The sequence below is a fragment of the Phlebotomus papatasi genome, chromosome 3, assembly GCF_024763615.1.
Source record: "Phlebotomus papatasi isolate M1 chromosome 3, Ppap_2.1, whole genome shotgun sequence".
NCBI classification, from domain to species: Eukaryota; Metazoa; Arthropoda; class Insecta; order Diptera; family Psychodidae; genus Phlebotomus; species Phlebotomus papatasi.
The window spans coordinates 20,876,267-20,897,546 of record NC_077224.1 but is presented as its reverse complement, the minus strand read 5'-3'; the positions used below and the strand labels follow the sequence as shown (position 1 = coordinate 20,897,546).

The window sequence follows — 21,280 nt, the reverse complement described above, 5'->3', positions numbered from 1 at the left end:
AAGGCGACCTGGAGACGAAGTAGGCCAATTATGTACAGGGTAAAATGTACGATATTTTACCCCGCACCTTCTGCCACATTTTACCCCGAGTGGTAATTTTTAACAATAAAATTTCTAGAGGAAAAAAATCATTTGAATTCAACGAATTCAAATTATTCTTGAAAAACTGACTATAATTTCGAAAAATAAACTGATCAAAATTGTTTTTTTTTTCTTAGAAAAATATTTTAAAAGTACGGCTCAAAATTTATTTACTTTTTCTATTTTCCTTACCCGAATCTCCAAAATCTTCGGATTTTTTTTGTAGATGCGGCCTATGGTGGTTTTTTTTAATCCTGTCTCTTTTTTATCTTGGAAGATATCGGATGTCAAAATTTTAGGTCTATCTGTCACATTTTGTCCCAACACGTTTCTAAATTCTCTTTTTGAGTTCAAAATTTTTGTTTTTCTTACTAAAAATTAGCGATTCTCTTTTAAAATCTTTTTCAGGCAATTTTTTTTTGTTTTGAAATTGTAGTGCCCGTTCTTTTATTTGGATCTGAATTATTTGGATGCTAACTTGATGGTTTAATTTAAAATAAAGTTTGGTTAAATTGAAAAAAATTCTTATGCCTTCGCCATAACTCTTAGATCAGGAAAATTTCATGAAATCAAAATTCACATCCCTTTATTACACATTTTGAATATGTCTATCGAAGCTCCTGGTAAGTTGCCTGAAATTTGAAGCCACTTTCTCATACTTCAATTTTTTCGCATTATAAGATACCTTTCCGTATGGAGGGATAAATATACTAAATTTTTGTTTAAATAGATTTTTTCCTCGGAACACTGCGAGCTGAGTCCGAGATCAATTTAGGAAATTGGCTTCAAATAACTCCATATAAAAAGGCCAATTTGCTAGGCGCTTGTGTATAACCCAGTCCTTCGCTCCTCAAATTAAAATGAACTAAAATGAATTTGGTGGAATGTTTAAAAGAAGATGGCTATGAAAGAGTGAATTTTGATTTCTTGCAATTTTCCTAGTCAAAAAGGTGTGCTGAAGCCCTAAATTTCTACCCCTTACTTTCTCAATCGCATTGCATATGTCTATCTCTCTCTCTCTTTCGTACTCTTCTTTATCTTGTAAGCCTCACAATAGTTTAAATTTGGATTTGAATACGAATAAGAGGGATAGTAATGTAAAATACAATTTTAAAAGGGATTAAAATTATGATTACATGAAATTTTCCTGAGGTAAAAGGTGTATCAAATTTAGTAAGTACCAAATGCCTCTGGCACACCTTTTAGATCAGTAAAATGTTATGAAATCATAATTCGTGTCAATCCTGTCTTTCTCAAAAGGTTTCGCTTAAGCCTATCTCACTGTTTCGGACTCAAAATTGGAATGAACTAAATTAAATTTGGTACAGTAGACTCTCAATCGGGCGAGAAATTTTGTTGACAATTTTCACGTTTATGGGCCATTTCCATTGAGAAAAATTTCAGATTTTTGTAATTTCCAATTCACATGAAAGCTCGCAAAAAAGCCCAGTTTTGAATACGAACATATCGTTGACATTTGATTGTTTTGATTTAGTTTCTGTGTAAAAATGCATAAAAACAACCGAAGCCTTCATGCCCTTCATGCAATCACTGTTAAAGGATATCTTTAATCGTTTGGTAAGCAAATTGAAGCATGGAAAGAGATAATGAGGTATAATTGAAACCATTACAACTTTAAAACAACAGCCGTACTCACTATGGCGTTGTTATCTTGTAATCTGTAATCTGTTAAGGGCTGTTAAGGCCATCATCGTGAGTGGCAAAAGTTTGGTCACTTTGACGTTTCGTAATCTTTTTAAGTTTTTTTGTTTACATTTTGGTGTTTGTCGTCACAATGAGTCGTAAGTACAATAAACAGCGTTTTATCAATTTCTTGGAGCAGGAGGCAATCTGCGATCTCTTGGATGTGAATGAGGAAGAAGAAAGGACAGGTAAGAAATTGACTTCCTACAAAATTACAATTTTTACCCAATGAATTTTCTAGGACAAGTTCGAGATGATTTGATGGAAGCCGTGATTGACCGTCTTATGGAGGGATTATTAATCATGATTACTCATCGATATTTGTACAGGACAAGAGTGCCGAAATCCAGTGCCTGGTATGAGAGAATACTACCTCAGTATGATCCATCAAGATTTCTTCAAATGTTGCGTGTGTCACGGGAAGAATTTGACTTCATCCTGAATGAAATCACTGATGACCTAGTCTTCACTGTGAGAGCGCGCTTGCAATTTCCTGTCGAGAAGCAATTAGCAATAGTGTTATATCGCTTAGGAGGCTACGGTGATTCTGCATCTCTTGCAAAAACTGCTGCTATGTTGGGAACTGGAGATGGTGGAACTCTGGACAAGGTCACTCAACGAGTGTTCTCGGCCATTTTACGACTAAAACCTCAGTATTTATATTGGCCAGATGCAGAGGAGAGAAGGATCCTCACACGAGAGACGGCAGATGAGTTGATTTTATGTGTCGGGTACATGGATGGGACCGAGTTTAAACTCGCGGAAGCTCCCATCCATGATCCCGACTCATATTATTCACGGAAGAAAGTACACTCGATCAAAGCCACTCTCGTGTGTGATCACAGATTCAGGGTGAGATATCTCGCGGTGGGAGTGCCAGGTAATTCTTGTAATTTTGCAAGTGATTTTGGATTTTTAATATCGATTCTTTTTGTGTTCACAGGGAGTGTCCACGATGCCAGAATGTTTGTGAACATTGAACTTGGACAACGCACGGAGGAATTTCTTACCGGAGATGAATATATAGCTGCCGATTCAGCCTACAAGTGCACGGAGAGAGTAATCACTCCCTATAGGCAAAACTCCAGGGCCATGACTGCGCAAGAAAGACGACAATTTAATCGTATATTTTCATCCTATCGTGTACGAGTGGAGCAAGTTTTTGGAGATGCTAAGGAAACATTCCAAAGTCTCAAGGAATTACGATTCAGACTTGGAACAGAAGAAAATTATGCATACTGTTGTAATTGGGTGATGGTCTGCTTCATAGTCTACAATATGCTCCTCAAATACAAAATGGATCGTGGCTACAGAATCGTGTTTGATGATATTGGCGAAATCAATGATGATCCTATTGAAGAAGAGCTTCAGATTCCAGCTGGCAATGATGCTGCAGAGAGGAAACGGCAGTACATATATGAACACATGTTGCAAAACATTTGATTAATAGATTACTTCAAAGTTTATTTCACTCCTTAAATGTATCACAGAATTCTTGAACAAATGAATAATAAAATTAAAAAAAAAACTTGATAGAAATTTTGTACTCTTTGGTTTTGCTCAACAATCAAGGTCTCGAGGAATATTTTCAGTGATGCCATATTTGTATTTCAGTTCCTGCAACCTGATCCTCTCGTCAAACTCCTGCTTGCGCTTCTCAAGTTCGATCTTTGCTTTTATATCCATCTCCATGAGGCTGAGTCGCCGGTCTTCCAAGCTGGACTCAATGGCGAGCTTTTCTTTCTCGAACTCCACCCGCATCTGAGTTGAAGCTTTCCTTTCAGCCGCCAGTGCATCGATTCCAGGCAGCATTGATCCAGCGCTGGTAATCTTACGCTTCTTCTTGGCTGAAGAAGATGTGCCTGATAGTCCGCGAAGTCTTTTTCCCGGTGCTTCGCATACTGCAGGACGTGAAGCTTCATCAGAGTCATCAGGTTCATCAATCTGTTGTGAGTGGTCAGCACAGTTGCTTAAATTATTCCTGAATGTCGAGATATCACGGCCATCACGGCGATTGTCATCCATGTTTGATGTGCCTGGATTCACATCAGTCAACGAAATTACGATATCCTCATCTTCACCGGGACTCTCAGCAGGGACAAAATTTTCAAGACGATGGGGTGCAACGGTTTCAATCTGGCTAGAGTTGTTGGTCACAGTTGTTGTTGGACGTTTTGCGGTCACTGATTTTTGTGTAAATGCCCTAAAGTGCTGGACGGATTCATCATTGCCACTGTCGAGAATTCTCTGCAATCGTACACTCTTTTTCTGGGAAAATATCTCATCCAAGTCTGTATAGAATGGACATTTCCTGTTCAGTATTTCATTGATAGTTTCTCCACCGTCTTTCACTCCATTCCCCGACTCGTTGCGCCACTGCTCAACTTGGATATATTTTGTCTTGAGGTGCACAACCTTCTGACGCACTAAATCTGGATCCTCGATCTGGAGCTCAGGGTACAGGTCGCAGAATCTCGTATAATATTGCCTCGCTGTTGGCTTCTCGATTGGGATATTCTCCTTTAAATGCTCCAAAATAAGCTTGATGCATTCGTCATCCCATTTGCGGACTGGGTGCTTCCTTACTCGCTTTTTCACATCCTAAAAAGATTACAATTTGGTTCATACATGTTTTCCCGATGAATTAAATTAATACTTACAGAATTATCGGTGTTCTTTCCCATTTTAATGTCCGGCGCGAACCAAAACACAGCACAAATTCTGAGGTTATGTCATTTCTCATTCAATTTTAGCTTTTTCTGAAAGCTCCGAAAGCTTTCGGAAAGGCATGAAGTTAGCTGCTAGTACTTAATAAAATAAAATTTTTACGAGATAACAAGATTACGCACCCCAGAGTCCATTATCTCGTTATGTTCTCGTAATGTATTTTATGAATGAAAAATTATAACAAGATAACAGATTACGGAGATTACGAGATAACAACGCCATAGTGAGTACGGCTAACATCTGAGTTCTGGGCATACCGTATCCCTAATACAGGGACATTTTCTCACTTCACGCACTATTTTCACCTTCAAAGAACCCGAATTTACTTTAATTTCATCTCAAAACATCTTCACTGTGAAACGGAAACAAGTTTTTTTTATGGAAATTCGTTCAGATGACAATTTATTGGCATGCAAGTATCAGAAGAAAACTCAATGGATGGCGCTGTTTCCCATAGGAACAGTCTGGAAAACAGTTCTTAATTTTTATTTTGAAGCCTTTATGCGAAAAAGTTCAACCAAATTGAACGTTTTCTCATAAAAGCACACTTTTTTCGTATGGAGTTGAAAATTTTCTAACAAATTTCTTGAAAAATTTCTCTCAATGGAAATGGCCCATTAATTATAAAGCAAATTTCCTCAAATTCGCCGTAGTTCCTCTTGTTTTATCGTAATTCTTTATAATTGAGCGCCTTTTGTGGAATTTATAATGATTTTGACGTCCAAATCTATATCGATAATTTGGATGACATTTTGCCCCATATGCCCGATTGAGAGAGAGTCCACTGTATGATGTTCAAAAGAAGAAGAAGAGTACAAAAGAGAAGGATAGACATATGTAAATCTTTTAATGAGAAAAGAGATGTTAATTTCGACTTAATGAAATTTTTCTAATCGAAAAGGTGTGCAGGGGCCATAAGGAATTAGATTATGAAACTGGAATTTGATATCCAAGATAGGAAAGCCCTTTTAAATCCCCAGTGTGCCTCTCTTAGATCAACAAACCAATTAGTTTCTTGCATGAACGTCAAAATATCTAAAAATAAATAACTTTTCCAAAAGACTTTCGTGGTTTTCGCAAAAATCACACTTTTCATAAACCAATTCAACCCCCTCCAAAGTACTTTTCAATTCCTCGGGATTTGAATTACTTTGCGCAAAATAGCGAGTGGGAAAGAGGTTTTCTCTGTGTGCAAATAAGAAGCAAAAGTCGATGCATGAGAAAAGAGAAAATCTCTATGAAAATTCATCACTCAAATGCGACGCGTGAATTTCTGGCCCATTCCCTCGGCCCCGTTTTTCAAAGGGGCGCCCACTGTGTGGGTGGCAAATTGTGTGTCTGGCAAATGAAAACCCTTTTTCCAGAGTTGGGAAAATCCTCCCAGCAAAAAGGAATCTTTTGGGATGTTTGATGTGGATGGAAGCTAAAATTTCCGAGAAAGAAAAATTGCGGGGGATACCCTTGGCAGGAGGGAGCTTAAATAATGCCGGGGATGTGGATGTTGATGACAGAGCTTGACACAGATATTTTTGAGTCATTTGAGCTTCATTGTGAGTCAGTGTTTCTTGGAAATGCGAGGGTTTTCTCCGAAATAAAAATCAAATAGGAAATAATTTAATGAAAGAAAAAAACTTACTCGTTCGATTGTGCTGCTGATAGCTCATGGTACGGCGAAGATTTCACACCTAAAAGAGAAATAAATAGATTAATTGGGAGGCAAAACATACAATCCCGGACAAGATCAAAGGAGCGCGCCCCAAATGTTTATTTTGATTTAAATATCTAATCGAACTTTTTCAACACACATCGCCTTTGTCTCAATTGCCCCCCTCTCAGACAACTCCGTAAACACCAGCACAGACCAATTATGCCACAGGAGGAATAATTTAAGAAATCTCTGGGTTGAGATGCCAAAAGGAATGAATTTATTTTTGTTTATTTGACTTCCCATTAGAAATCCCTCCAGGCGGCTGTCTACCTCACTTTTGGGCCACATTTGACCTATTTCTGCCCTCAATGTTCCCGGGAAAATACCCAAAATGTGTTTTTTGGGGTCCTGGGGATAATTTAGGGTTGGAAAATTCACTTTCGGAGGGGTTTATCTAGGTGAAAATTGTCCGTGAAAATATCTTATCTGTCGCGTTGGAGAGAGAACAGCCATTTTGGAATTCTTTCAAGAGCCTCCAAGCACTGGACACACCCCCATCAATTATTGCATTTCCCCCCTCAAATACACAGAATTTTCTTTGGTTTTCACGATAAATCACTAGTGGGAAGATCAAGACACTCACCGTTGACCAATTGATGGTGTTTTTCGGCAGGAAAATTGCAGAAAAGTCCAATTATTTTCACTTCAACTCACAACAAATCAATCACAATGGCTGCAACTAAACCCAACAAAAAATATCCAACTTACTTCCCACTATGTCCACCTGTGGCGCTGGCGTCACCAAAGAGACATGACAAAATTTCCCAAAAAATTTCACTGACGTGCAAAAATATCCCAATTTTTTTGGAGGAAGAAGCAGAGAGAAAAAATCAGGCATCGCGTGAAAGTTGCAGAAATTTCGTGAAAAATCCGTGTTTGTGGGTGTTTTGGTGGATCTTGTGCTACTCTTAGTGAATTTGTGTGTGCTTTTGGGTGGAAAAAGTGTGGTGAAAAAAGGGTGATTTACCTTTTCAAAGACGATTTAAATTCGCATCCCAGTAGCAATGTCAACTCCAGCTAGAAGACGTCTCATGAGGGATTTTAAAAGGTATGATTTTTTTTGCCTTTCCCGTAGGTATTCCCTGGGAAAAATGGATTGAAGGTGTCCTCTAGGGTTGTTGGAAGGCTTTGCCATGGGATTTTGGCAAGAAATTGCAGTGAAAGTGGCTGAAAAAGTGGTGGGAAAGTTGTTGGAAAAGTGTCAAAAAGTAGCACGCAAAATGGCTTCCGCAATTTTTCAAGGGTGTTTTTGTTAGAGACTTTTTTTCTCATTCGATTTTCTTGGGCTACTTTGGGAAATTTTGGGGTGGATTTTTATGGGTATTCATGGTGGTTGCTGATGCATCTGCATGGATTTGTCGATTGTAGACTCCAGGAAGACCCCCCAACTGGAGTGTCCGGAGCTCCCACGGACAACAACATCATGATCTGGAATGCTGTGATATTTGGACCACATGACACACCCTTCGAGGATGGCACATTTAAGCTCACGATAGAGTTCACAGAGGAGTACCCCAATAAGCCGCCCACTGTGCGCTTTGTGTCCAAAATGTTTCATCCCAACGTCTACGCTGACGGAGGCATTTGTCTGGACATCTTGCAGAACAGATGGAGCCCAACGTACGACGTCTCGGCTATTCTCACTTCAATACAGGTACGTCCCCATCTACCCCATGCGACCTCCCCCCAGACACTTTATCCTGAGAATCACCCGAAGCACCCAAATGACCTCAATTCCCATTCGATCATTCTTATTTTTATCCAATTCTGTCATTCTCATGAGTCTTTCGTGGAATCTCCAACAGTTCTCTTTGTCTCAGTGCACTTCCTTTTTTGGCAGACACACACGGTCAGAGACATTATTTCCTCTTCTGCCAAAGACCGTTATCGATCAAGCATTTGCGTCAGGTTCTTCTTGTGTCCATTCCACAAATCCTGCCTCCCAAGAAACCTTCAATGCACCTTCAATCCTCGTTGAATTCTTAAAATTCTGTGTCTCAATTTAGAACGGAAACAAGAGAGAAAGAGCTCGGAGTTGATTGGTTGTTGACCTTCCAATTTATTGATTTTTCATTTTCTAGAGATGAGTTCTTTTGTGGGTGTAGCAGAGTTGCTTTATCGATAGCAAGAAAATTGATTAGCTCACAATATTATCATCTTAATATTTCTGATGAAATTCCTCTAGAAAATTAGCTGAAACTAAAAAACAATGTTGTGAAAAAATAAAAAAAATCATGAAAATTTCGAGGTTATGTCAGGCCTAACCTAAAAAAAACTCAAAAACTATTATAAAAAGTTGTATTTTAATTTAAAACAATAAAATTTACAATAAAAAAACAGGATATTCCTAAAAAACTGACGCTTCCGGAAGGGACACTCGTGTCCAGCCTTCATAAAAAAAACTCATTTTTTATTGTGGAGAAATTACAAAATAACCTCAAATTATGAAAATTGAGGTTACGTCAGGCCTAACCTAAGAAATTAAAAAAAAATATATTGAATTTCTATAGATTTCAAATAATAAAATTTACAATAAAAAACAGGATATTCCTAAAAAATTGACGCTTCCGGGACACTCGTGTCCTGCCTGCATAAAAAAACTTATTTTTTAAATTGTGGAGGAATTTCAAAATAACCTCAAATTATGAAAATTTTGAGGTTAGGCCTAACCTAAAAAGCTCTCAAATTGTGTTATAAAATTTTCTCTTAAAAGAAAGGTTTGCTCCGGAATTTAGCTTCAAACAAGAGAAACTGATGAAGGGTCCTTTAAATTAAAAATAATAAATTTTCTAATAAAAAAAAATAAGGGAAAACCTGGGAATGTTTATAAAATTTATAGCATCTAATTTTCTAATTAATTCAAAAAATAAAATTTGGTTATGTTAATCTTAACCTCGGAAAACTAAGACATGTTGTTAGACTCTCTCTCTATCAGGTATATGGGGCAAAATGTCATCTAAATTATCGAGAGATTCCGACGTCAAAGTCATTCCGGAAGGGACACTTGTATCCCTTGTATCCTACCTTCGTAAAAAAACCTTTCTTTTATTGTAGAGAAATTACAAAATAACCTCAAATCATAAAAATTTTGAGGTTATGTCAGACCTAACCTAAAAAGCTCTCAAAGTGTGTTATATTTTTTTTTTTAAAGAAATGTTTGCTCAGGAATTTAGCTTCAAAAAAGAGAAACTGATAAAAGGTCATTTAAATTAAAAATAATAAATTTTCCAATAAAAAAAATACGGGAAATCCTAGGAATGTTTATAAAATTTATAGCATCTAATTAACCCGAATCTCTAACCCGAATTTCACATTTAATAATATAAGAAAATTGAAGAAATAAAACGAATATTCGATAAACGGCGAGAAAAAATAACTAATACGGGCTTCAGACCTAAGGCTTAGCCATCTGGCTTAACTCCTCTAATTCATTATCAGGCATGATTTTTTAGGAAATTGTTGTTTAGAATTGGATATTAAAGGCAAATGATCCATTAGATTTTGAAAAATCAATAAAATTGCTTGTTATTTAAATTTTTGAGACCTTCAGGAACTGGGCTAAACCTCCAGTCTGAAGCCGGCATAAGAGAAACTAATCGTACAGTTTTTTTTTGCTCACAGTTTATCGCATTTTCGTTTTATTTCTTCAATTTTCTTATATTGTTTTTGACTAGTGCCACCGAGTATGAGATAAGGTAATACGGTAATGGAAAATTTGCGTAAGAATGGCAATGAAAATGCGTAAATTAACGAAATAACGGTGAGCATTTTACTAACAATGTGATTCTGCTCTTAGATAAAAAAGTCAGGAAGTTTTTCTATTTAGTTGACAATGTGAGGTTATGTTAAATTTAAACTTAAAAATTTGTGGATTTAAAAATATTAACATTTTCGTCACTCAATGGGTCAAGTGGTAGAGCATTCGCTCTATGATGCAAGTGTTCCGGGTTCGAATTCCCTTTAGGTCATCAGGAATTTTTCTGGTGTTAAAGGTGTTCGGATTGCATCCAGTCAACTTCACTGCACTTGATTCCACGGGCATGGGACTGACAACCAACGTCATCCCGTACAAGAAAAAATAATAATGCATGTCTAGAAATCCCCTGGTGGGAAGGCCTAGTTCCTCCATGGAATGTTGTGTCAGTATTATTATTATTAAAATGTTCGTATTAATCTAAAACAGGGTTAAATTTTCCAGCGTAATCAAACGAAAACTAATTACTACGCGGAAAATGTAGATATAATACTGTGCACTAACCTAACCTATAAATAGGTGGAAAATAAATTAAGTTGCTAACAGTGTAGCTTCTTTAATTTCTTCCATGGATTGCATTTGGTTTGTCCTGGAGTAAACAATTCGCGAGTTGAGGTTACTCAGAAGTTATGGTTTTTAAGTTCAAAATGGTCTTTATACGGTCCTCAGACCGAAGATTTAATTGTTCTCGGTTTTCATAATTCAAGATTTTTTGGAAAAATTAACTTCAGATTGGATAAACCAAATAATCTTTTAAGTTTGGAAAAAAATAATAAAAATGGTTGATTAATAAGGATTTTGAGTCGTTCGGAAACTAGGCTAAACCTCTAGTCTGAAAACCGCTTTAGGTTTAACATAACCTCATATTTGCAAAAAATGAACCAAAATTCTGAACGCCGGAAAATCCCACTGCTCGTCAAAAAAATGCAAAATTGCAGAAAATTAAAGCATTTGATTGAGAACTGATTCTAAAATCACGGATATCCATCTAATACGGGTTTCAGACTGGAGGTTTAAGCCCAATTCCCGAAGATTACTGAATTCTAAAAAACTAGCAATTTTACAGGTCTTTTCTAAATCCACAGTGGATCATTTAGACTTAATATCTAATTTTCATTTAAAAAATTCAAGATTTTTTCATTTTTTTTTTTTCAAAATCTTGCTTGATGCTGTCGTGCCTGGATTGTCCAGCAACATTTTCCATAACTCACCCTTTGTATTAGGAGTATCTCTCTGATCTGGAATAGACTACCCAGAGAAAGAAAACAGCCTGCGTAATGTTTTGATTACTCTCCTTTTCTCGCATTTAGATTTTTTCCTTTTGCACTTTTATTGCATTGAAGTCCCCTGGTTTACAAAACCGGAGAAGAAGCATTTAAACCACTTAGCTCCGCAGTAGGTTGGTTTCTAAAGCTAAGACGGCGGTGGACCAAAAATTTCACCTTTAAAAGAGGCACAGTTTCAAAGGCAATTTCATTCATTCAAATAAATAAACAAATAAAATTATTAAGCCATACGTCTAAACCTTATGTCTGAAGCCTGTATAAGAAATAAGAAAAAGCCTTATTATTATTATTAATCGTATCGGGATATATTCACACTCAGTCCCGGCAATAAGTCATTTGGGACTATGCACCTGACAGAATTATGCACATACAATTATGCAAGTTTGCCTACCATTGGGAGCCAATTTATGAAATCATTTTTGAAGACATTTTGCTACTTTTTCAGAATAACACTTTAATTTCTTTTATTAAGGTAATTTTTTTCAAATATTCTAACCATTTATTGAAGAACTCTGGCCAAAAAGTACTGTTTGTTAATGCATTTCTATAAAACAGTTGAATCGTTTTGTTTGAACTACTTTTACTGCGCGCGAAATTCGTTTTACGGCCGAATTATTCAAAAGAAGACCCCTGCGAGTATGTAATTTTTTTCGATGCATAATGCCATTTCGCGGGTTTTTTCGGTCCCAAAAATGTGCATAATCCCGGGACTGGGTGTACTACAATTCAATCATGATGTCGTATATCCTGTGTTGAAAGAATCTGTTGCTCATAGATCGCCCAGGAACGTCTTCGCGGCAATATGGATGCTTCTCCCATGTTCCCAGAGTGTTTTTGGGCAGAGGCGGTGCATTTTATTACATTTTATCCGTTTTATCACAGTGAAAATGGTCTTTTTTTCTGACATTCTGTTGCTTGCACCGAGCGGGACTCGAACTCACAATTTTGAGAGTCGAGTCAGAGATCTCATTCGTCCAAGACCCAACGGTCTTGCCTATTCCGCCATAGAGATCCCTAGAAAATGCCTTAGAAAATGGAAATGTTTTTGAAAGACGCATTTTATATGCGCAGAAACGATCCTAGAAAGGCGAAAACTATAATAACGTTGAAACATCTCTAAGTAGAATGAAGAAATTATTCTAAAAATTCAAAAATGTTTTTAGAAAATGTTTTTGTTAGAATTTTTTGTTAGAAAATGTGAAAATCTTTATTAGAAAATGAATTTATGATTCCTAAAGCAGCTGTAGAAGTCTTGCGTAATGAAAGACAATTAAAAATTTAGTTTTTTAGCTGATTTTTAATGAAAATATTTCCACTTGGCATTTTATGCCAATTTGGTATTCTACATGATCTTTTTAATCGGATTTTGAAGTGTCAATTGTCTATCATCGTTGTCGACTATCTATCCCACTTCTGAATTTTGTGGTCTTCAATGAAGAAGTGGCTTTTTATTTGAATGGAACAGCCAAATTTTCGAACATTTGATGTGACTTTCTTTTCAGTCTCTGCTGAGTGATCCTAACCCAAATTCTCCGGCCAACTCAATGGCAGCCCAGCTCTACAAAGAGAACCGACGGGAGTACGAGAAACGAGTGAAAGCTTGTGTAGAACAAAGCTTTATCGATTAGTCATCTCTGGACATTAAAGAAAAAAATGAAAGAAAATACAAAAAAAAACAATATTCTTCTGGTGGGATTAGTGTGGCTCAAGATGGAGGATTTGCAGCGAGAGGAAGGCCAAAAGAGACCACTTTAAAAAGAAATTAGAGAGAGAGAAAAATCAATCCGGATGTTGGGAAGAAGGTGGCAGAAGGAGGAAGAAGAAGAAGAGGAGAATTTGGTGTTTTCGCGTGAAACAAGAAAAAAAATTATGTTAATATAAATGAGCGATAGGACATTAATTGAATCCCTTTTGCTATTTTCCTGCCCATTCTTTTTTTTTGTTCTTTGTCCCCCTCCCCCCAACAGTGGCCCCGTATCTGTTGTCTCAGTATCTTAAATGAGAAAAAAAAATGAATAAAAAAAAAATAAAAAATAAGGATAATCGCAACTTTTCTGGTCTACCGATCGAATGGATGTCATACTAGAATTTCTTGATAAAAAAAAACTCCTAGAGCATTATACAAGATGAATATTATATAAAATAAATATTAAATTAACTTTTAGAGTCGTGAAGAATTGGAAAATAAAAGGAATTATAATTAAACCCGGTTTATTTTATTGATCTGTTGGTGGCTTAATGTACAAGTTTTTTTAATTGTACAACTCAATGGGGATTTTTCCGCTTTCCGGCGCGGGATTTCAGAAGAGATTGGAAATCTGGGATAGACCGTAGTATCCAGCAATTATCGAAGCAGCTGTTACGAGAAGAATCACGATGAGACTTCCGATAAAACCGCAAATGACCAGGGAACCTGTTGTAATGAGAGCACCTGAAAGAATTTGGAATAAAGGTTAGTTAAATGGGATTTAGGGGACTAAGAATGACCACGTGGGACTCACCCTCAATCAGCACTAGCCCAGTAAAGCCGAAAATGACGGAGCACATGACGAAGAGGAAGAAAATTGTGATGGGAAAGGCAGTGGTCAGGATAACAGCGACCGTTGTGACGAACAAAAGGGGATATTCCTGGGAGAATTGCACCATGCGGTTGAAGACTTCCTTCAGTCGGAGTCTCTTGAGAGCCTCATCGGTGGCACTGACCATGAGGTCGTCTGAAAAAAACCATCCAGGACATGAGAAAATGCCCAGAAAATCAATCTCCCGCCAAAAATACTCACAGCAGTAGCCGGGAAATGTCAACCACGTGCATTCCTTAGCGTTATTCGGACTCTTAGCCATGGTGTCTGATGTCCAGGAAAATTTCACAAGTTAACATGCACAGGAGACAGAGAACTGGGTACTGATGAGCCGTGCAAATCTCTTCAATTCCCTAAAACCAAAATTCCCATGTGATTAACTGTTGTCCATCGAAAATGGCGCATTTTTGCCTTTTCCTCCACATTATCCAGATGGCTCTGCACACCACAAAAGTGAACTTCTCTCTACCAATCAGCGCTGCGCGTGACTGATATCCCAACTACAGGTCATATGACATTTTGATAATTTACTCGAGGTGGAAAATTTGGTCTTGTGGCCAATTAAGTGATCATTTCCTTGTGATTCCGAGTGAAAAGTGTCTTGAAAATGACTGGATTCATCTTCAACATCGACGGGGGATACCTGGAGGGCTTGTGCCGTGGATTCAAGTGCGGAATCCTCAAGCAATCCGACTATCTCAACTTGGTCCAGTGTGAGACACTTGAGGGTGAGTTTTCCAGCTTTTCTTTGCAAATTTTCCCTATTTTTTTTACTCTTTTGCATCGTGGTACTTCCGTGCAATCACCCTGAAAAGGATTTTGTGCAAAAACAAGAAGTATTTATGAGATATTGAGGGTTACCTGTTGAGGGAGTGTCCTTGGGAAAATTTCCATATTTCAGGGATTTTCTTCGGATTCTGAGGAGAAATTTTGCAAGATTCTTATCTCAAGCATTCCGGGAAAGTCTCTTTTTAGAGTTGTGTGTAATTTTTTAGATTAGAACCTCGATGGAGGCTTTTCTCGATAAGCAAATCCCCCTTGGACACCTTTTTCCTGAAGTTCAGGATTTTTTCCCGGGCTTCCTGGGTATATCAGGCTTTCCTTCTGGACTATGAATAAATAAATCCTCTCAGGAACACCCTTTCATTGAGAAATTACTCACGTGATCTTGATTAACCAAGATTTGTGGAGTTTTCAGCAGTGATCCTCTCCGCGTCACTGCTATTGCAATCGATCTAGAAATAAATTTTATCTTTTTAAAAACTAAACTTGGAAATTAATTTTTGAGTACCAAAAATCCTGAAAATAATGAGTTATTTTAATAATACTTTCTAAATATATCTAAGTATGAGTGAGTGAACTGATAAGTAATTATCTTTTTGTTCTTTATCTCCAATATTCTATTACTGTTTTCAAAAGTTAACCCATTCGTTTCTATCGCATACTAAAATAATTATAAGGTAGACAATTTTGAATTATTCGTTTTTAGTTAGTTTAATTCTTTAGTTACATAGAAAAAATAGACAAAGAGAGGTAGAAATGCGTATTACTACTCTTTTCTCGCCTCACAGAATTTTATGCAAATTCTGTGCACGAGGTTACGCACAAAATGTTTGATATCTGATCGATTTTCATAATATTTTTCTCTTTCCTTTTCTCTGATTTAAATATTGGGTGAATAATTTCTTTTCTAAGATAGTTACACTATGTAATGTAATGTAATGTAATATAATTTATTACATTACATTACAATGACCAGCCTCCAAAGCCAAACGGCGGAAACGCTTCTTCTCAGGCTGTATAGTATTTTGTAGTGTATAACGATCTTTTCCAAATTCAAGTATGTGGAACTTACTGGGTTATATGGGAAGGTGGGAAGGAATTAGATAAGACACATAGGTGATACGACAACGAGGCTAGAATGTAACACGTGTTATTGCCGTGATGACAATTAAAAAATAAAAACTTAAAAATTTAGTAACTTTGAATTAAGATAAAGAAAAAGAATTTAGGAGAAAATATACAAGAAGACCCTGACACCCGGACCAAAGGGACGATCCGGAACCGCGGTAGAGTCGGAGACAAAAAAAATAGAATCTTACATCCGGATGCTCCGTTGTAACCCGTCCTATATACAATATTGGGTAGAGAAAAGGCAAAAGGCCCGAAAAAGACCCTAGAAATAGGCGGGGCTAGAAAGGCACTCCAGCAAAAAAAAAAATGAAAAAAGTGTACAATAAATGTCTCCAAGAAATAATAATAACAGAGTAAGAATAACGAACAAAATTTGACCACACCGCAGGCCGGCACACTCACAAAGGACAAGGTGTCAAGAACTCCATAAAAATAAAATATATAAAAACAGACAAATGGAGATTAGTCAAGTCTCACGATAAAATAAACCTCCCAAAAGATTAGCACATAATTTTGCTGAGGATGAACCCAATGTCAAATCTTGCAGTCTGAGGCAATTAGGAAAGGGCATTATGTAAATAAATAGGAGTTTGTCACCCTCTGGCATGTGGCTTGTGGGCTTGAAGCGGTTGAAGGGGTTGAAGCTATAGATCATTTTTACATACAAACATGTATGAGGATATCTCTGCATTTGCAACCGTTATGTCCTGGACACTTACAACTAAAGTACAGAACTGACTAAGGTCCTTCATATCCAAATCAGTTCTTGACACACTACAAAGGAGGCTTAACATTTATTTCCACTCACAAAACATAACTTTCGAGGGTTTTTATGCAGATATTTCTACTGAAATGCAGTAATCTCCATTGAATATAAAAGTACTTTACTTAAAGTAAATTTACTGAAGTAAATTTACTTCAGAATTCACGTATAACATCAAGAATTATTCACTAGAATCGCCTAAATTGACTTAAGTTGCGAGATAACTTCCACTTCACAAATAATTCTAATTAACAATAATTATTGCACAGGAACTGAGATATAAATTTAGAAATAGTTTCATATTAAATAGAGTACATGTACATTAGGGCACTCAATGGGTCAAGTGGTAGAGCACTCGCTCTATGATGCAAGTGTTCCGGGCTCGAATCCCCTTTAGGTCACCAGGAATTTTTCTGGCGTTAAAGGTGTTCGAATTGCATCCAGTGAGCTTCACTGCACTTGATTCCACGGGCATGGGACTGACAACATCATCCCGTACAAGAAAAAATAATAGTGCATGTCTAGAAATCCCCTTGTGGGAAGGCCTTGTTCCTTCATGGAATGTTGCGCCAGCATTATTATTATATCGTATGGGAGACTAAGGCAAAACTTGTCAAAACAGATATTTGAATTGAAGTCCTAAAAATGAAGGTTTATAAATTTCCTTTCTGAAATATTGCTTTCCAGACTTGAAGCTCCATCTTCAGGGTACTGATTATGGTCAGTTCCTGGCCAATGAACCCTCCCCTCTCACGGTGTCCGTGATTGATGATAAGCTGAGGGAGAAGCTGGTGATTGAATTCCAGCACATGAGGAATCACGCTGTGGAGCCTCTGTCTACCTTTCTGGACTTTATCACTTACAGCTACATGATCGACAACATTATCCTGTTGATCACTGGCACCCTTCACCAACGCCCCATCTCTGAGCTCATTCCCAAATGCCATCCACTGGGAAGCTTTGAGCAAATGGAGGCCATCCATGTGGCTGCCACTCCAGCTGAGTTGTACAATGCCGTACTTGTGGATACTCCATTGGCTCCATTCTTTGTTGATTGCATCTCCGAGCAGGATCTCGATGAAATGAACATTGAAATTATCAGGAATACGCTGTACAAGGCCTACTTGGAGGCTTTCTATGATTTCTGCAAGAAAATTGGCGGAACTACGGCTGATGTTATGTGTGAGATTTTGGCTTTTGAAGCTGATCGCCGAGCTATCATCATCACGATTAATTCCTTCGGGACAGAACTGTCCAAGGATGACAGGGCTAAGCTGTATCCACGCTGTGGAAAGATGAATCCCGATGGATTGGCTGCATTGGCCAGAGCTGATGACTACGAACAAGTTAAGGCAGTTGCAGAGTACTATGCTGAATATGCTGCCTTGTTTGATGGATCCGGAAACAATCCCGGCGACAAGACACTCGAGGACAAATTCTTCGAGCACGAGGTGAGTGTAATTTTTATTTTTCCAGGTTTTTTTGACGCGAAAGAAATTAGAGTAATGTTCAATGGGCCCGTATCCTCCACTTTGTGAGAGAAGACTTTACGCGAGCTTCTCTCCGTGACGTTTTCTCCTATTTTTCCCACCTGCCCGCTCTTCGTATCCACGAATATCGGAGAGAATCAGGTGAGATTATCGTGTGGAACTTTTTGTAGAAATCGTTTTTGACATTCCGCGTGCTGTTTTTGGTCACAAAAAAAACTGAATACTGAAGTAATTATAAATTCAATGAATGAATAAACAATTAAATAACATTGTTATAAGTTTGACTTATTCATCGCGACTCCTCTTAACACTTGACTGCAACGGCATTTCATGCCAAATTGCTCTTTATAATATTTTACTACAGTAAAAAACTTAAAAAAGGCCCTTTGCATTTGCACCAATTCAATTATAAACACGTATTTATACGTATAAAGATTTTTTCATTTTCTTGTAGTTTTGTATAAATTTTCTGAAAATTGTCAAATAATGGTAAAGTGAATTTTCAGAGATTTTTGTAACAAAAAATCAATTTCCATTAAATTTTTCTTTTTTTTTAGCAATTTGACAAGGATTACAGGATTCATATCAACTATATATTTTCCTGTAAAATTTAAAAATTGTCATTTATAATTTGCGCTTTTTTTTGAAAATAATAAGTAAAATTCCAACAGGAATTCGTAATAGAAAAAAAGTGTGAAGTTATTTTTCTCTGCAATATTATTCTGCAACAATTCTTATTATTTATTTTTTCAATAATTTCACATTTTCTTATATTTTTTTGTGATTTTTCAAACCAATTTTCAAGTGATGAGGCATATTAAATGTTAAGAGGTTACGAGTTTTCGCCAAGAAAAGTTTTCTTAGTCGCTAATTTGGTATTGTTTTCGGATTTGACGAGTATTTTTGTAACATTTTTGCAATACTTGAGAACCTCGACAAATATTCATGATATTTTTGCAATATTCGACAATCAATTCGCACTTGCGCTATTTTAATGGCAGTTTCAGGATTTTTTGATTTTTCGATTATTACAGAATTAGATATAGAATTTTATTCCCTTTCAGAATCCGATTTTATCCTTATATATTATATAAGAACTTATAGTTAATTTGAGAAAATTAGAAAGATCGTTGAATATTTTAAATTTAGAAGATACTGGAGATACATATTTACAATCACTCAAGAGTAAAATTCAAAATTGATACATTTTTCGCGGAAAATTCTAGACATTGTCCGTTTTCTTTTCTATTTTACGTGGAGTATTTGAAGGAATTTTCTCACATAAAAACTTTATTAACCTAAAGAAAAGCGTTTCAAACATTGTAAATAGTTTTTCAATAGAGAAGTTACAATTTTTCTTAGATTTTATATCGAATAAAGAAGGATAATATAGATGCAAATATCAATAATCTCACTCAATAATTTTTTTTTCTAATTTAAGAAAGAACACGTAACTACACGATTTTTAAATATCTGTTCAATTATTATCCAATTATTAATTTTAGAATAAGTGATATTATTTCTCTGCTTAAAATATTTGTTTTGTTTGTTCTTGAGATCTAACAATTTCAACTTACTAAAAAAGGACCTTTTTACTGATAAACTCCATGTTTATAAATTATGCGATCTTTTTTCTCCGGTTTTAGTTAAAACAAAAATTAGAGAGTTTCAAAGAGTTCACGGCCAAGTAAACTGCTAAAAATCTTATCAATTTTGTGTTTATTAAGAATATAAATAGGTTAATCAAAGATCTAATCATTAAATGGCCACAACCGTTTTCTTATTTACGAGAGCTGAAACAAAATATTATTAAAATAATAAAAAAAATGGAAAATGATTGGTATCAAACACAAAAAATTAGAAAAATAATAAGAGATAATAAGAAAAAAAATCGAAATTCCTGCACAGTTTATTAAGAAAAAACTTCATTGAAATTCATTATAAATATACGGAAATTGTATTTATTAACCCTTTAACGACGAGCCACTTTTTACGGACTGAAAATCAACAATAAAAATTAAACTGAGAAACATAGTCAATGATAAGTCTTACATCTAACCTTGGAAAGTCCAACAGAGTCTGATTTGGTATATTTTGTGCTTCTATGACCGATTGGGACAAAAATGGCCTAAAAATTTAAGTCATTTTTCTGACAATACCAATGAATAATATTTTTCACTTTGATGGAAAATATTACATATGAGTATTGTAGTTTTTATTGCCAAAAGGGTTTTGCTTAAAAAAAATTGGAAGTATAAAAAATAAATAAAATCAATTATGAATTTGAGAATTGAAAAATTCGCCATTTTTTAGCTTAAATATTTACTTCATATCAAATAGCTAGAGACTTGCAAAAAATATTGTAGATTCCTTCAACCTTCTACTTTACAATTATGTACAGTCATAAGAAAAAAATAACTTTAGGTAGTCAGGAAAAAATATATTCTTTTTGGGACACCGGTGTTCCAATCGTCCTTAAAGGGTTAAGTGAAATAATCCTTTAAAAACCATTTAAAACTTAAAAAAACGCGATATTTTAATTTATTTGCTTATTTTCTATGTAAATTAATCAAATTCTCACCGGGAATACCACTCGAGAATTCTACCCGGTTTTCCACACGGAGAGTTGCCTTTTCCCACAAAATCAAACTCTCACATTTGGAGGATATGGCCTCGATGTATACATTTTCTCAGTGGTTTACATGAGAATCACTCATCACTTAAGGATGAATAGGCTTATTGTGATTTCTGTTTTTTTTAATCCTTTTTCAGGTGAAACTGAATGTTTTCGCCTTCATCCAGCAATTCCACTTTGGGGTTTTCTACTCATATCTCAAGCTGAAGGAGCAGGAATGTCGCAATATTGTCTGGATTGCTGAATGTGTTGCCCAGAAGCATCGTGCTAAGATTGACAACTACATCCCGATTTTCTAAGTAGTTTTTTCTTTTGTCTTCAGCATCAGAAGTACACATTCCTAATCCTTCAGATGTCTTTCATTTCAAAGCTCTTCGGAGAGTATAAGTGTAAATTACTGGGTTTTATTTCCAAAAAAAAAACAAATGAGCCAACTCGTCCGGGAAGAACTCCCGGACGAGGGAAGTGCGCAGAGTATTAGAGAAAAAGTTGTATATAAATTGTATTTATCGTTTATTTGTTGATTGTTAAATGCTGTGGATGCTTCCTGTGGGAGGTAGATTTGTGAATTGTGCAGCAAATATCATCAATAAAGGCAAAATTTTACGTGAAATAGTTTTTTTTTGTGGGTTAATTTTG

General features: G+C 36.1%; 6 protein-coding genes across 9 annotated transcripts in view; 3 read left to right on the top strand and 3 right to left on the bottom strand.

Moving 5' to 3' along the window:
- LOC129806867 (armadillo segment polarity protein) overlaps positions 1 to 6,949 on the bottom strand; it is a 28,111-nt gene extending 21,162 nt beyond the window's left edge. For 2 of the 3 annotated variants that reach the window (XM_055855675.1, XM_055855676.1), the window contains exons 1-2: positions 6,804 to 6,949; positions 6,149 to 6,197 (exon numbers count right to left, since the gene is read on the bottom strand). In XM_055855675.1, the coding sequence (XP_055711650.1) occupies positions 6,149 to 6,176 (28 nt within the window). In that variant the 5' untranslated portion in view covers positions 6,177 to 6,197; positions 6,804 to 6,949. The remainder of the gene's footprint in view (positions 1 to 6,148; positions 6,198 to 6,803) is intronic. The other variant, XM_055855677.1, reaches the window with a different exon arrangement.
- LOC129806869 (putative nuclease HARBI1) lies at positions 1,746 to 3,289 on the top strand. The gene is made up of 3 exons (XM_055855678.1): positions 1,746 to 1,973; positions 2,027 to 2,665; positions 2,729 to 3,289. The coding sequence occupies exons 1-3, from the start codon at positions 1,877 to 1,879 to the stop codon at positions 3,226 to 3,228; spliced, it is 1,236 nt and encodes a 411-aa protein (XP_055711653.1). The 5' UTR covers positions 1,746 to 1,876; the 3' UTR covers positions 3,229 to 3,289.
- Positions 3,303 to 4,725, bottom strand: LOC129806870 (uncharacterized). Its single transcript, XM_055855679.1, has 2 exons — positions 4,446 to 4,725; positions 3,303 to 4,386 (listed from the first exon to the last, which is right to left on the bottom strand). Exons 1-2 carry the CDS (start codon positions 4,467 to 4,469, stop codon positions 3,346 to 3,348), a joined length of 1,065 nt encoding a protein of 354 aa, XP_055711654.1. The 5' UTR covers positions 4,470 to 4,725; the 3' UTR covers positions 3,303 to 3,345.
- Positions 6,947 to 13,465, top strand: LOC129806872 (ubiquitin-conjugating enzyme E2-17 kDa). Of its 2 annotated transcripts, XM_055855683.1 has the most exons (3): positions 6,947 to 7,268; positions 7,589 to 7,874; positions 12,763 to 13,465. In XM_055855683.1, exons 1-3 carry the CDS (start codon positions 7,225 to 7,227, stop codon positions 12,886 to 12,888), a joined length of 456 nt encoding a protein of 151 aa, XP_055711658.1. In that variant the 5' UTR covers positions 6,947 to 7,224; the 3' UTR covers positions 12,889 to 13,465. The 2 variants fall into 2 exon arrangements, with proteins under 2 accessions (XP_055711658.1, XP_055711657.1); XM_055855682.1 differs by lacking the exon at positions 12,763 to 13,465 and having other exon boundaries at positions 7,004 to 7,268; positions 7,589 to 8,761.
- LOC129806873 (uncharacterized) lies at positions 13,455 to 14,212 on the bottom strand. The gene is made up of 3 exons (XM_055855684.1): positions 14,041 to 14,212; positions 13,762 to 13,974; positions 13,455 to 13,691 (listed from the first exon to the last, which is right to left on the bottom strand). Exons 1-3 carry the CDS (start codon positions 14,099 to 14,101, stop codon positions 13,561 to 13,563), a joined length of 405 nt encoding a protein of 134 aa, XP_055711659.1. The 5' UTR covers positions 14,102 to 14,212; the 3' UTR covers positions 13,455 to 13,560.
- Positions 14,213 to 14,328: 116 nt separating this feature from the next.
- Positions 14,329 to 21,254, top strand: LOC129806871 (V-type proton ATPase subunit d). The gene is made up of 3 exons (XM_055855681.1): positions 14,329 to 14,567; positions 17,204 to 17,967; positions 20,779 to 21,254. Exons 1-3 carry the CDS (start codon positions 14,447 to 14,449, stop codon positions 20,938 to 20,940), a joined length of 1,047 nt encoding a protein of 348 aa, XP_055711656.1. The 5' UTR covers positions 14,329 to 14,446; the 3' UTR covers positions 20,941 to 21,254.
- The last annotated feature ends 26 nt before the right edge of the window (positions 21,255 to 21,280 follow it).